The sequence below is a fragment of the Gorilla gorilla genome, chromosome X (assembly GCF_029281585.2).
Source record: "Gorilla gorilla gorilla isolate KB3781 chromosome X, NHGRI_mGorGor1-v2.1_pri, whole genome shotgun sequence".
NCBI classification, from domain to species: Eukaryota; Metazoa; Chordata; class Mammalia; order Primates; family Hominidae; genus Gorilla; species Gorilla gorilla.
In genome coordinates this window covers 37,266,221-37,278,523 of record NC_073247.2, presented here as the reverse complement: position 1 = coordinate 37,278,523, position 12,303 = coordinate 37,266,221, and the positions used below count along the sequence as shown (strand labels likewise).

The following is a 12,303-nucleotide window of genomic DNA, read 5'->3' as shown; positions in this document are numbered from 1 at the left end:
AGAAAGCTATCCTAGATAAAGTGCGTATGAAAAGTAATCTCTCAGGTAAAATAGGCTTGCTTCATTTTCATATCTATCTATGCTGAGTGCAAGCGTAGACAATGATTTCTTTGCCCCATTCCTTAGTGGGTTCCACCAAGAACTCAGTAATTTTAGCTAAGAAACAGTAGCTAATTTTAAAAGACCATGTATTGAACTAATACACACCTTTCTGGAATTTAATTGGTGCTCTAAAAATTCTTTTGTTAAAGAAATTTATGTCTATAAAGGAAATCTCCATTTTTAAGGATGTCTACCTATATACATTAGGAACTCTTACTATTCTTTTAAATGTACGTAATCATACCTCTGTTTAAGATGCTTTTCTGGCCATCTTGTCTTGAGTTATCTTTTACTTGATCACGGTTTTATTTTTCTTGGTTTGAGCAAATGATGATACAATATTTAGGCCTAAAATCTTAACTTTGTGCTTATGAAATATACATATATATATATATATATTTTTTTTTTGTGACAGCTAAGAGTTGTCCCTTTAGAAATGCAATTTGTTGCCTAGTTAACAATTGCTTAGAGCAATGAAATAGATGAATGGAGGAAAAAAAACTATTTAAAAGCTGGCAAATGAAAATCCTTTACAAAAGTTATAAGATCTGCTTCTGTGTGTTTTAATATCTACATGTGTTATGTGTCTGTGATAATATTTGGTAAATAAAGCTAGTTTTAATTGTAAGTAAAATAGGAATGGTTTCAAAATTATCAGTTAAATATAATTGGATACTTGCTTTATTTGACCGTGAGCTGTCTTTGGTTAGAGGCTCTGGATTTAGGAGTTTAGATAGGTGGTCATGATGAAGTCTGGAAACATGTTCTTAGTGTCTAGACCAGCAGCTATGTTTGAAATGCTTGTTCCCTGGTGCCATAAAGAAATAGCACTTGAACATAAATTTAATTTCCTCAGCAAGGCCATTTTTACTTTCTGCAGAAAGGGTACACTCGCCAGCAGTTTTGCCATGAGAGTACACCGGACAAAGGAGACAGGGTCATTTATAACCTGATGCGTCCACCCTACTGCTGTGTCCGGTTTCCATTGGCTGGAACCGGACCTCACATTCTGTATTTGTCCTGATTGGCTAGCAACTTAGAACTTTTTAAAAGAGGCAAAGGCAGAGGAGAACAAAGGAAGGAGGAAGTAACTTGTGGAATGCTGAGAAAGGTAAAAACACGTTCAAATAAGGAACAGAAACAGGCTATGACCTAATGCTTGCTTGGACCAGTATAAGCATGCCAGGGCAAATATTTAGGCTAAATTGTGGGAGCTAAGAACATAAAGTACCTTGACTTCTTTATTACGGCTAGCAGATATTTAAGAATGTTAACACAGGTCTTTGAATAAATTTTGCTTCCAAGAGAAGTTACTATTTATTCCTAATTAGATGGGGAGGAAAGTCTCTTTGAAGAGGAACCTCTACTTTACTTTTTACAGCTAGAAGCCAGAATCAAGCCCAATATGCTCTCCTCCTTCCCTACTTTTCCTGCTTGTCTACTGGTTATTTTGGGAGGGATTGGATCCACCGGGTATATTCTTCATAGCTCTGTCTGTCTTCTGTCCTGACCTCTACACCTGGTATGTAAATTCAGGACCCAGACAGGCCCCAACCTTCATAATCCTCCTGGGTGCCATGTGGCTACTTGAGACCCAGGATGACTGGGAGAAGACATTAGGGCAGGCACCTGTGTAATATTTTCAAAATTATTTTCAGTAATTTAAAATCCTGAAGTCATGTTATGTTACATTAAGTAATAGATAATTATAAAATTTCTGAGTCATTTTTAAGTTAAAATACTGAAATATCAATTATTAAACATTAGTTTAAGTCTATTTACCTTGACATGTTATTTTCATATTGAGAGACAGGACTAGCTGGATTTCCAAGGCCGACTAAGAATCTCTAAGCCTAGCTGGGAAGGTGATCACATCCACCTTTAAACATGGGGCTTGCAAATTAACTCATAACCGACCAATCGGGTAGTAAAGAGAGCTCACTAAAATGCTCTTAGGCAAAAACAGAATGTTAGGCAAAAACAGAAGGTAAAGAAATAGCCAATCATCTATCGCCTGACAGTAGAGGGGGAGGGACAATGATCAGGATATAAACCCAGGCATTCCAGCAGGCAATGGCAACCCCCTTTGGGTCCCCTCCCATTGTATGGGAGCTCTGTTTTCACTCCATTAAATCTTGCAACTGCACACTCTTCTGGTCCGTGTTTGTCACGGCTTGAGCTGAGCTTTCGCTCGCCATCCGCCACTGCTGTTTGCCGCCCTCGCAGACCCACGGCTGACTTCCACCCCCTCTGGATCCGGCAGGGTGTCTGCTGCACTTCTGATCCAGCAAGGTGGCACCCATTGCCACTTCCAATCGGGCTAGAGGCTCGCCATTGTTCCTGCGTGGGCTAGGTGCCCAGGGTTTGTCCTAATCGAGCTGAATAGAGCTATAATACTCACCGCATGGCCCAAGATTCCATTCCTTGGAATCTGTGAGGCCAAGAACCCCAAGCCAGAGAACAAGAGGCTTGCCGCCATCTTGGAAGCAGCCTGCCACCATCTTGGGAGCTCTAAGAACAAGGACCCCTGGTAACAATATGGTACAGAAAACCTAAATATATTTAGATCTGTTAATAAACAATAATATGAAGAACGGTCTTTCTAAAACATTTTAAAATGGTTTTTATTTACAAATATTGATGTAAAATAGTTCAAATTACTTAGGTGTGAACCCTGAAAATTTGAGACAGGTCTCAATGTAGAAAGATTATTTTGCCAAGGTTGAGGACGTGTGCCCATGATAGGGCCTCAGGAAGTCCTGATGACATGTGCCCAAGGTGGTTGGGGCACAGTGTAGCTTTATACATTGTAGGGAGACATAATACATCAATCAATATATGTAAGAAGTACATTGGTTCAGCCTGGAAAGGCAGGACAACTTGAAGCAAAGGCAGGCAGACTCAAAGCAGGGAGCAGGCTTCCAGGTCACAGATAGGTGAAAGACAAAGGAACAGTTGCATTCTTTTGAGTTTCTGATTAGGCTTTCCAAAGGAGGCAATCAGATATGCATCTATCTCAGTGAGGCCAGGGATGATTTTGAATAGAATGGGATGCAGATTTGACCTGAGCAGTTTTTGAAGGGGCCCGAGATATTTTTCTTTCACAAAGGTTTTCACTACAAATTAGGGCTACTAAGAGTTCAAATTCTAGTTAATATATGTAATTAAAGATCCTAGATAGGAAAGAAACAATTCTGTATTCAGAGTGTATAAACAAAAGCAAGATATGCTTTTGATAAGAAAAGTTATAAAGTCATAAAAATATGTGTTTGTTAAAAAATTTTGTCTGGTTAGAAGTTACTTAAAGGTTTCAAATTGAAGGAATAAAAAGCAGATAAAGCATGATAAATATAAAAAGTTGGGGGAGGCCAGGTGAGGTGGCTTACGCCTGTAATCCCAGCACTTTCGCAGGCCGAGGCGGGGAGAACATCTGAGGTCAGGAGTTCGAGACCAGCCTGACCAACATGGAGAAACCCCATCTCTGTTAAAAATACAAAATTAACCAGGAGTGGTGGTGCATGCCTGTAATCCCAGCTACTTGGGAGGCTGAGGCAGGAGAATTGCTTGAACCCAGGAGGCAGAGGATGCAGTGAGCCAAGATCATACCATTGCACTCCAGCCTGGGCAACAAGAGCAAAACTCCATTTCAAAAAAAAAAAAAGTTGGGGAAAATAATATAAAACAAAAGGTTTATGGAAATCTTGTGTGGTTAAAAGATGACAGATTTGATAAATTTATTTATGAGGTTTTGTTAAAATCAGCTTTAGTATTGATAATACACTAATACAAAAGTAAAATTTTGTTTTCTTTTTTGAGCAAAAATTTTATGTAGTATTAATGACGAGTAAAATATTTGTGTTCAAATAAGAAATTGATGTTAAACCTTCAAGTTGTGTTTTAATAAATGTTATTAATATACATTTAAAAATTATATGGGATTTCTAAAATTCTACCATGTCTGAATATATGCTATCAGTCATAATCATGGTTGTTATGTTAAGTTATTGTAGACCACAGAAATAACAAAATTTCCTTGTCAATTGTATTTTTAACTATGACCATTTTAAGTCATTTCCATAGTTAATTGCTTAATTTTGATGCAGTTTCTCAAATCTTCACAAGCACACAAAATCCTAGAGTATGTCGTCTTTAAGGAGGTTCATGAAAGGATAGGAGGTCTTCACTCTTCTAGATGGGCATCACTTGTTAGGTTCTTTATTTCACGGTTTGGAGTAAATGAGGCAATAATTAGAAATGTATTCCTCATGATAGGCTTTATAGCAGATTCTACTTATAAAAGCTATGGTTACAAAGCAGACTTTAAATTCTCTTGTGAAAGTTATGCTAAATAACAGAATTGCTCTAGATTACTTACTGGCTAAACAGAGAAGTATCTGTACAGTTGCTGGCACTTCTTGTTGCCCATGGAGAAATAAAATGGGTATTATAGAGATTCAGTTGAGGGGATTAATGAATATGCTGTCTAGTTAAAGTGAGTATACTCTTTATCTAGTTCATTCCTTGATCTATTTGATTTTAGTTAGTTTGCTTTACGGGGGCCCTGGCTAAGGAGCATACTCCAAACTCTTGGTATTATCCTCTTGATAGTCATAATAGTAGACTCCTTGGTGTGCTGTATTATCTCTAAATGTTTGCATGCAGCCACCCCTAGAATGTCAAATGGTGTCTCTTCAACTGGAATGACAACAGCTGAAAGAAATGTGTTACTATGAGGGCACCATAAAGTATGAATAATGTACTAAGACTGAAAACCCAAAATGATGGTAATTGAGAGTGGTGTTAAGGCCCTAAATTTTGGTCATACTCTCACCAAAGTAAGAGCCTGAGCAGAAGGGGGAAATTTTAAACAAAATTATGGGAGGTCATCGCTTTCAACTGAGCTCTTGCAGTAGGCCCCAATAGACCAGACCAAACCAAAATGGGGCCACTTATGCTAAATGTGACATAATCAAACTAAGACTTTAAGGAAACAGATAGATTCTAGAACAGATCAGGTTTTGTTTTTCTCTTGTAAACAGGACACTGCAGCATAAGGAGGTACCCACTACCCTTACTCTTACAAAAAAAAAACATGAAGTCCTTATTCCCACCTTATAAAACCCACTGTTCTGCTATTTCCCAGTGGGTTTTGAGAACAAATAAGTACATTTACAATGGTAATAGTGACACCAGTGACTAAAGTTTTCGTCAATCTTTCAAAATTGAGAGGATGACCAAAAGAGGGGAATTGTTAAATCATGTTTAGCATAAAGCTCTCTTCTTGTATATTCTAAGTTTGACCTAAAGGTTTCTCTGTACATAGTGAACTATAACCTAAATGGAAGTGTAAATAGACTGTAGCCTACTCTTATGCCAATTTTGAGTTTTGGTCAATCAGAAGGAGCCAACCGTTCAAACTGTGTTCAAATAAGGCAAACAACAAGCAATAACTAATCTGCTTGTTTCTGTACCTTACTTCTGTTTTCTGTTCATCACTTTCCTTTTTCTGTCCACAAATCTTTTTCCACCACATGGCTGCACTGGAGTCTCAGAGCCTACTCTGGCTCAGGAGGTTGCCCAATTCATGAATTGTTCTTTACTCAATTAAACCCTGTTAAATTTAATTTGGCTAAGGTTTTTCTTTTAAGAATTTTATATTTCCAGAAGAATTGCTCTTATAGAAGAGAAAGACAATACTAGACAACTCTAAAATGTATGTATGTGAGCTCTCTACTGTTAAGACAATAAGGACCTCAGGTAAAAGGATCATGTCTTATTTTTGTCTCTTATTCAAAATAGAATACATGCTGTAACAAACAACCCCTAGATCACAATGGCTTAACAAAAGGTAGGTGTATTTCTTCTTCTTTTTTTTTTTTTGAGATGGCGTCTCGCTCTTTCGCCCAGGCCGGACTGCAGTGGCGCTATCTCAGCTCACTGCAAGCTCTACCTCCCGGGTTTATACCATTCTCCTGCCTCAGCCTCCTGAGTAGCTGGGATTACAGGCACCCACCACCATGCCCAGCTAATTTTTTGTATTTTTAGTAGAGACGGGGTTTCACCGTATTAGCCAAAATGGGTATTTCTTCTTATGTCACAGATAAATTAGTTATTTTGTGGTCAGCTTTTCAAAGACAAATTCAGAATGAGAGGTCCCTTTTTTCTGTGGGTCAGCAACTTCTAGGGTCTTGGAGATGAGTCTTCTACAGCAAGTTTGAAGACAAAAATAGAATAACAGACACTGGATTATCCCTATCTATTCTAAAAATGTTTTCTTCTTCCCAAAAAGAAGAAACTGTTCCTTTCTCTCTTTCTTCTCCTTCTGGTATTTTCATTACATGTAAGTTACATCATTTGTAATTGTCCCACAGTTCTTAGATTTCATATTTTACAGCTCAATTTTTCATTATTTTTTCTCCTTGCATTTCTGTTATGAAAATTTCCATTGACATACCCTCAAATTCACTTTCTTTTCTTTGTGCTCTACCAATAAGCCCATCAAAGACATTCTTCATTTTTGCATCAGTGGTTTTGATTACTAGCATTTCCTTTGGTTGTTTCTTAGAGTTTTCATCTCTCTGCTTACATTATACATCTGTTCTTGCATGTTGTCCACTTTTTGTGAGCTACCTCGAGTTACCGGTGGCAAGTCCACATGCATCTGCAGCAACTTCAATTCTTGCCTCCTCAGAAGAAAAAATTTGACCGAGGGAAATAAAGCAGAAAAGGAAACCAAGGTAAGTTTCAGAGCAGGAGTGTAAGTTTATTTAAAAAGCTTTAGAATAGGAAAGAAAGGAAAGAACCTGTGGAAGAGACCCAAGTGGGCACCTGAAGGTCAAAGAGGGAAAAAACAGGGGGCCTTTAACCTTGATTCAGGGACTTTATAGGCTTGCCTCTTTCCTATGATTCTTTTCTTAGGGTGGGTTTTCCACATGCATGGTGCCCTCCTTACCCTTTGGAATTGAGCATGTGCAGTGTGTTTAGGAAGTTATATGCATGCCCATCTGAGGCTTTCTTCCTTTTTCCAGTAGTGTGTACCTGGAAGAGCATACTGCGCCATTTTTGTCTCTTAATGTGCATGCCCAGGAAGTTGCTTCTACCTGGGGCCTGCCTTTAATTAATACTTAAATGTTAACAGGTGTGGGCCATGAGGAACTGGCCTCTCCTTGGTGCTGGCTGCCAACTTATCACTTTTAAACAGGCAATCCGATAATTGCCAAACCATCACCACACATTTCTAGTGGGTGGTGAGGGGAGAGCCCTCTCTTGTCCCACTCATGCCTAACTACCTGTAACAAAAGGAACTGAGGTAAATAGGTCTTTTGTGTGAGGTGTTAGATTTATCTATGTGTTAGGTTGTGTTAACTGTTTCCTACAGCTGTAGACATCAGAGGCTAAAATTTTCTCTAGTGTCTTTATTTTCATCTCCTCTGTGGTATTTGGGTTTTCCTAGAGATTTCTTAAATAGACTATAAGCCTTAGAATTCTTTTCAGCTGTAATGCCCTTTTATTATACAGGAACCCTGTTGATGTGGTAGTATGGGGGCACAGGAGAAGCATTCTATTAATATATTCTTACTATTTAGGTCTCAGTGTTTTAATGGGTCTGTGGGTCCCTGGGCTGTGACCTTATTAACTGTTTCTGAGCTTCTTTATATAATACAGGAACATTAGAGTGCACTGGATTTGTATATTTTCCTTCCCTCATATAGCAGGTTAGAGGGAGTTAGAGTTGAGTATCTCTCTTCCCCCACATCAGTTAGACTCTGTTAAAACCCACACTGGATAAGCTCTGGTAAAAATAGTTTCCCTTTAGGGCAGTCCTTTGTTAATGAGAACAGACACTCTGGGGGTATTTCAAAATGGTTACTTTTCCCTTCCCCCTGAGGGATGCATAAGAAGATTTTTCTCTGATCTTCACCCATGAAACCTTGTCATAAAATTCAGTATGGAGGACCCCAAAGGCTGACTTCCTAGGAGTTTTTCATCTCTCAAATGTCCCCACTGAGTCTACAGCAATTATTCAATTACTCTACCAGTCTTCAGCTGTGGCTTTTGCTCCTGGTAAACTAGAATTAATCTGTATTTATCTTTCTCTCTAATTTTAAGAACTACAGTTTGCCCTGTGACCTCAATTTGCTAATGGATCTAAGGTGAGTTGATTTTCAGTCTGTTTAGCTTTAAAAATGTGTTTCCTTTAAAAATTTCCTGCTGAATAGCAAGCAATTTAAATATTTAATTAAATACTGTTTGGGGATAAATTTTAAATGTTTATTCATAATTAGTACATTTTGTAAAAAGTAAAGAAAACAAATTAACTCTACAGTAGTTTCTTGAGACAAAATAGTTCAAAATTCTTGTTTCAATGCATGTAACCTAGTATCCCACAAAGATAGGGTTGATGCAGTTTTTGTCTGCACAATTCATTGTGAACAAGAGACTAGATGTTCCATAATTATTCATCTATTATTTATTAGTGCACTATTTTTTTCCAGAAAAGGATATAGTTGTTTTTTAATTCAAGTAACTGCAAATAGGAAACCAGAGGGAGAGCCCCAGGCTGGGACAAATCATGGCTACCCCTCCTCAACAGAACAGGGGGAGGAGGTGGCCTCTACGCCCTTTTTGGTCAATTCGGGCCCCCTTGCCAGCTCTGCTGCAGCATCCTAGGGGCAGGGCCCCACCTTCCCTGGGACTGGGGTAGTTGGTCACCCAGCCAGCCATGCTCCAGCCCCTCTTCTCCACGAAGAGTATCTTGGGGGAGGGGATCATGGGCAGAACAGGAGGCAATGAGGATGAACATTTGGCACTGGTAGCAGCAGCAATGACAGATGTCGAAAAATGGAACATTGAACAAAAAACAACACAACTGTCCAGAGGTAGTTTGTGAACAGAGCAAAAATGGAACCAGAACCTTGGGGGGCAGGGAGGAGCAGGAGGGTTTGGAGCCAGCAGGGTGAGCTCCTTGTTATTGGTGCCCCATCTGAGGAGGGGCAAATGGTGGAGTAGCAGAAGCAAGTAGGGGTGGGGGAGCAGCCCCAGCCCACCTCAGGTGGCGGCCACAGGGCTTGTGGGCCTCACCTGGACAATAAGTGACTGCATTTCTATCACTGCAATAAGTACTCAGATCCCAGGTGGAGGGCAAGGGGGCTGGGGCCACTGCAAAGAGGGAGTAGGGGGCTCACACCCCTCCTGCCTTCCTGTAGCCAAAGGGGGCTATCCAACCTAGTGCAGGGACTAGGGAAGGTGGGGAAGGATGAAAGATGTGAGCCCCACGTGGTGACAGAGACAGTTTGGCTGGTAGAATCCTGGGGGCCAGCAGCCCCCTCCATTGGCCACACCTGCTGCTGCCAGGGCAGTGGAGTAGGGCGGGCCAGGATGAGATGGGGCTTGGGCCCCTTTTAAGGCCAGCGGAACCCTCCCAGGCCCCACTGTGGGAAGCCAGAGGGAACAATGGAGGAGCAGAGAGGGCGCCCCCAAACCAAAAGCCCAAAGAGCAATGTCCCCACCACCAAAGGAGTGGGGACGCAGTAAGTGCCGGGTGCGGCTAAGTGGAACGTTAGCCTTGTCCAGGAGGGCACATGTGTATGCGTGGGTGGGCGGGGGGAGCTGGGAACTGAGGCCAGGGGAAAACTGCTCCCCACTTAGCCCATGGGCGCCCTGAAGCTGCTGGTGTGCTGTGTAGTGTGGTGGTGAAGTCGCAGGTGGAAGACAGGGGTGGCGGCTGGAGGCGGTGGTGATGGTGGGCCTGGGGAAGGGACGGGGGCGGTGGGAGCGGAGCAAAGCTGTCCAGTCCCAAAAGGAAGCTGCTCCTCCAGTGAGGAGCAGGCGACACGCACGCACGGTCACTGCTCCTCCTCCGAGGACTCCTGTGAGATGCCCTCCTCTTCCTCCTTCTCCAGTTTTTTGGGTCTGCCCCTTGGTTTCCTTCCTGGAGTTGTGGTGGTTTTCCAGGTCTTGGCAGCGTCCTTGTTTTTCCTTCCATTTGGTCGGCCCTGAGGTCTCTTAGGTTTTGGCACTTCACTGGGCTCCTTCTGACTCCCTCCCAGCGCTGTCCTGGGACTCACCAGAGGCTGCTTGCGCGGCCTGCCCCAGCTCCGCTTCTCAGTGCCATCCTTTTCCTGCTTGGAGGCCAAGGGCTGGCTGGACTTCGAGATCGACTCGCTCATCTTCCCTTCTCTAAGAAGTAGGTGGAAAAGTGATGGCTAGGATAGCCTTCTTGGAGCCGTGCCAGCGCCAGAAATAGCCCCGGCCCAGAGTCTCAATTAAAGGAGACTAGTGCACTATTTTTTTTAAAGCCACTTGACTACATTATTATAGTACCCTAATCAAATTAATCTGAAAATTTTTCACATAAGGCAACATCAATTGAAGTTTTTGCTCCAGTCATTTCTAGAAAACATCTGCCTTGTTGGGTGCAGACAACTACTGTGAAATTTAAAAATACCTATACAATTATTGACAGGTATTCAGCTGCAATGTGACGACTTAAAAAAAAATTATTTTACTTGTACAACAATTGTGGAAGCAGACTCTGAGACAAAGTTTAGTTTGCAGGATCAAAACCCATGGAAGGGACGAAAACAAAGCAGGCTTGGGAAGAGAAAAATTTCCGGTTCTGAGGCAGGTCTATCGAGTCTCAATTCATCTCATGGGGGAAATTCTGGAACTATACTGTTTCTTCAGAATTGTCCCTTACGGGCCAGAAGGTTGGACCTTAATGCCTGCATTTGGAGCAGCCATTGGATCTGGGATGCCAGAAATGGGCATGACCTTGAGGGAGGCAGCTGGAACAATACCTGAAAAGACAGAGCAACTAGTGCAACGAGTTCTTCCTTGAAGGAGAACCAGGTGGTACATCTCCCTGATCATTACAACAAGATAGTTGAATAAAAATCACATTGCAATATCTACATAATTAAAATAGGTTTTGCGATTAAACAATAGTCAGAGAAATGAGAGACCTTTATTTTATAATGTGAAAGAGATATTCATGTATAGGTGAGCTTAACTGACTTACGAAACACAGACATTCCTCTTACAGGACATTTTTACAAAGGAATGCAATACAGACGAAAAAAAATGTCCTAAATCAAAACCAAAATATGAGCTCAGTAGTGTAGCAGACCTGGAAAAGTTGCTTTCGTAGAGTGGTGCTCTTTTAAATTTTAGTATATTTTAAAATAAAGACTTTTTATTCATTTGATGGCATCTTGCTAAAAATGTATTATATGTGCTATTTTATAGTCAAAGTGAGATAAGGAGTATTCATTTTTTTTTTTTTTTTTTTTTGAGACGGAGTGTTGCTCTGTCAGCCAGGCTGGAGTGCAGTGGCGCAATCTCGGCTCACTGCAACCTTTGCCTCTCTTTTCCAAGCAATTCTCCTGCCTCAGCCTCCTGAGTAGCTGGGACTACAGGGGCCCGCCACCATGCCCGGCTAATTTTTTTTTGTATTTTTAGTAGAGAAGGGGTTTCACCATATTGGCCAGGCTGGTCTTGAACTCCTGACCTTGTAATCCTCCCACTTTAGCCTCCCAAAGTATTCGTATTTTTAAAAAAATGATCTTTGGACAACATTTTGATCACATTTTATATTTTACCATATTATCAGTATGTACACAAGACCTCCTCAAGAGGATGAATCAAACTGGTTTGGGAAATGACTATGGCGACAATATATGTTAAAAGGTTAATTTGGAGAGATTCTACACTTAGCTAAAGAGAAACAACAGTATAGTTGAGAAATACCAGGGTATCTATTGAGATGAGGGTTGAGCCAAGGATCTTTAAGGATATGGAAAGGAAAGGCAAGTGAACAGTGTTAAGAATGTTAGAAAGGCAGATGGGAAACCTTCTAAAGGATAGTCATCCAGTGTAAACATATATGATGATGCACTGAGTTTATACTATCCTCAATTGAATATACTATATGCATTTTCTTGTACAACTAAAATTCTTTAAATCTACTTGCTTTATGTTCATTACATCATTTAACATTTATTTGTTGTTTGTCTACTACATTGTAAACTCTTATGAAAATTTTGAATCTTAATTTTTTATTCTGCAATTAAATGGATGTAGTAGAAAAAAGTCAGTAGAAAAGCCCAGTATATTAATAATTTCCCATTTCTCCACTGTAACCTTAAACTTAATTGAGCTAAAGTTTACTGTATTTTCTCCTCCTCTAGTTGCTTTCACACT

At 40.7% G+C, this 12,303-nt stretch overlaps 1 protein-coding gene across 1 annotated transcript; it reads right to left on the bottom strand.

Moving 5' to 3' along the window:
- Positions 1-9,842: 9,842 nt before the first annotated feature.
- Positions 9,843-10,297, bottom strand: LOC109024698 (high mobility group protein HMG-I/HMG-Y-like). The gene has a single exon (XM_019019053.4). The coding sequence runs from the start codon at positions 10,269-10,271 to the stop codon at positions 9,948-9,950; it is 324 nt and encodes a 107-aa protein (XP_018874598.1). The 5' UTR covers positions 10,272-10,297; the 3' UTR covers positions 9,843-9,947.
- Positions 10,298-12,303: the final 2,006 nt, after the last annotated feature.

Bases quoted from the DNA above. Each gene is read 5' to 3' on its own strand.
- LOC109024698 (XM_019019053.4), bottom strand. From the start codon at position 10,271: ATGAGCGAGTCGATCTCGAAGTCCAGCCAGCCCTTGGCCTCCAAGCAG.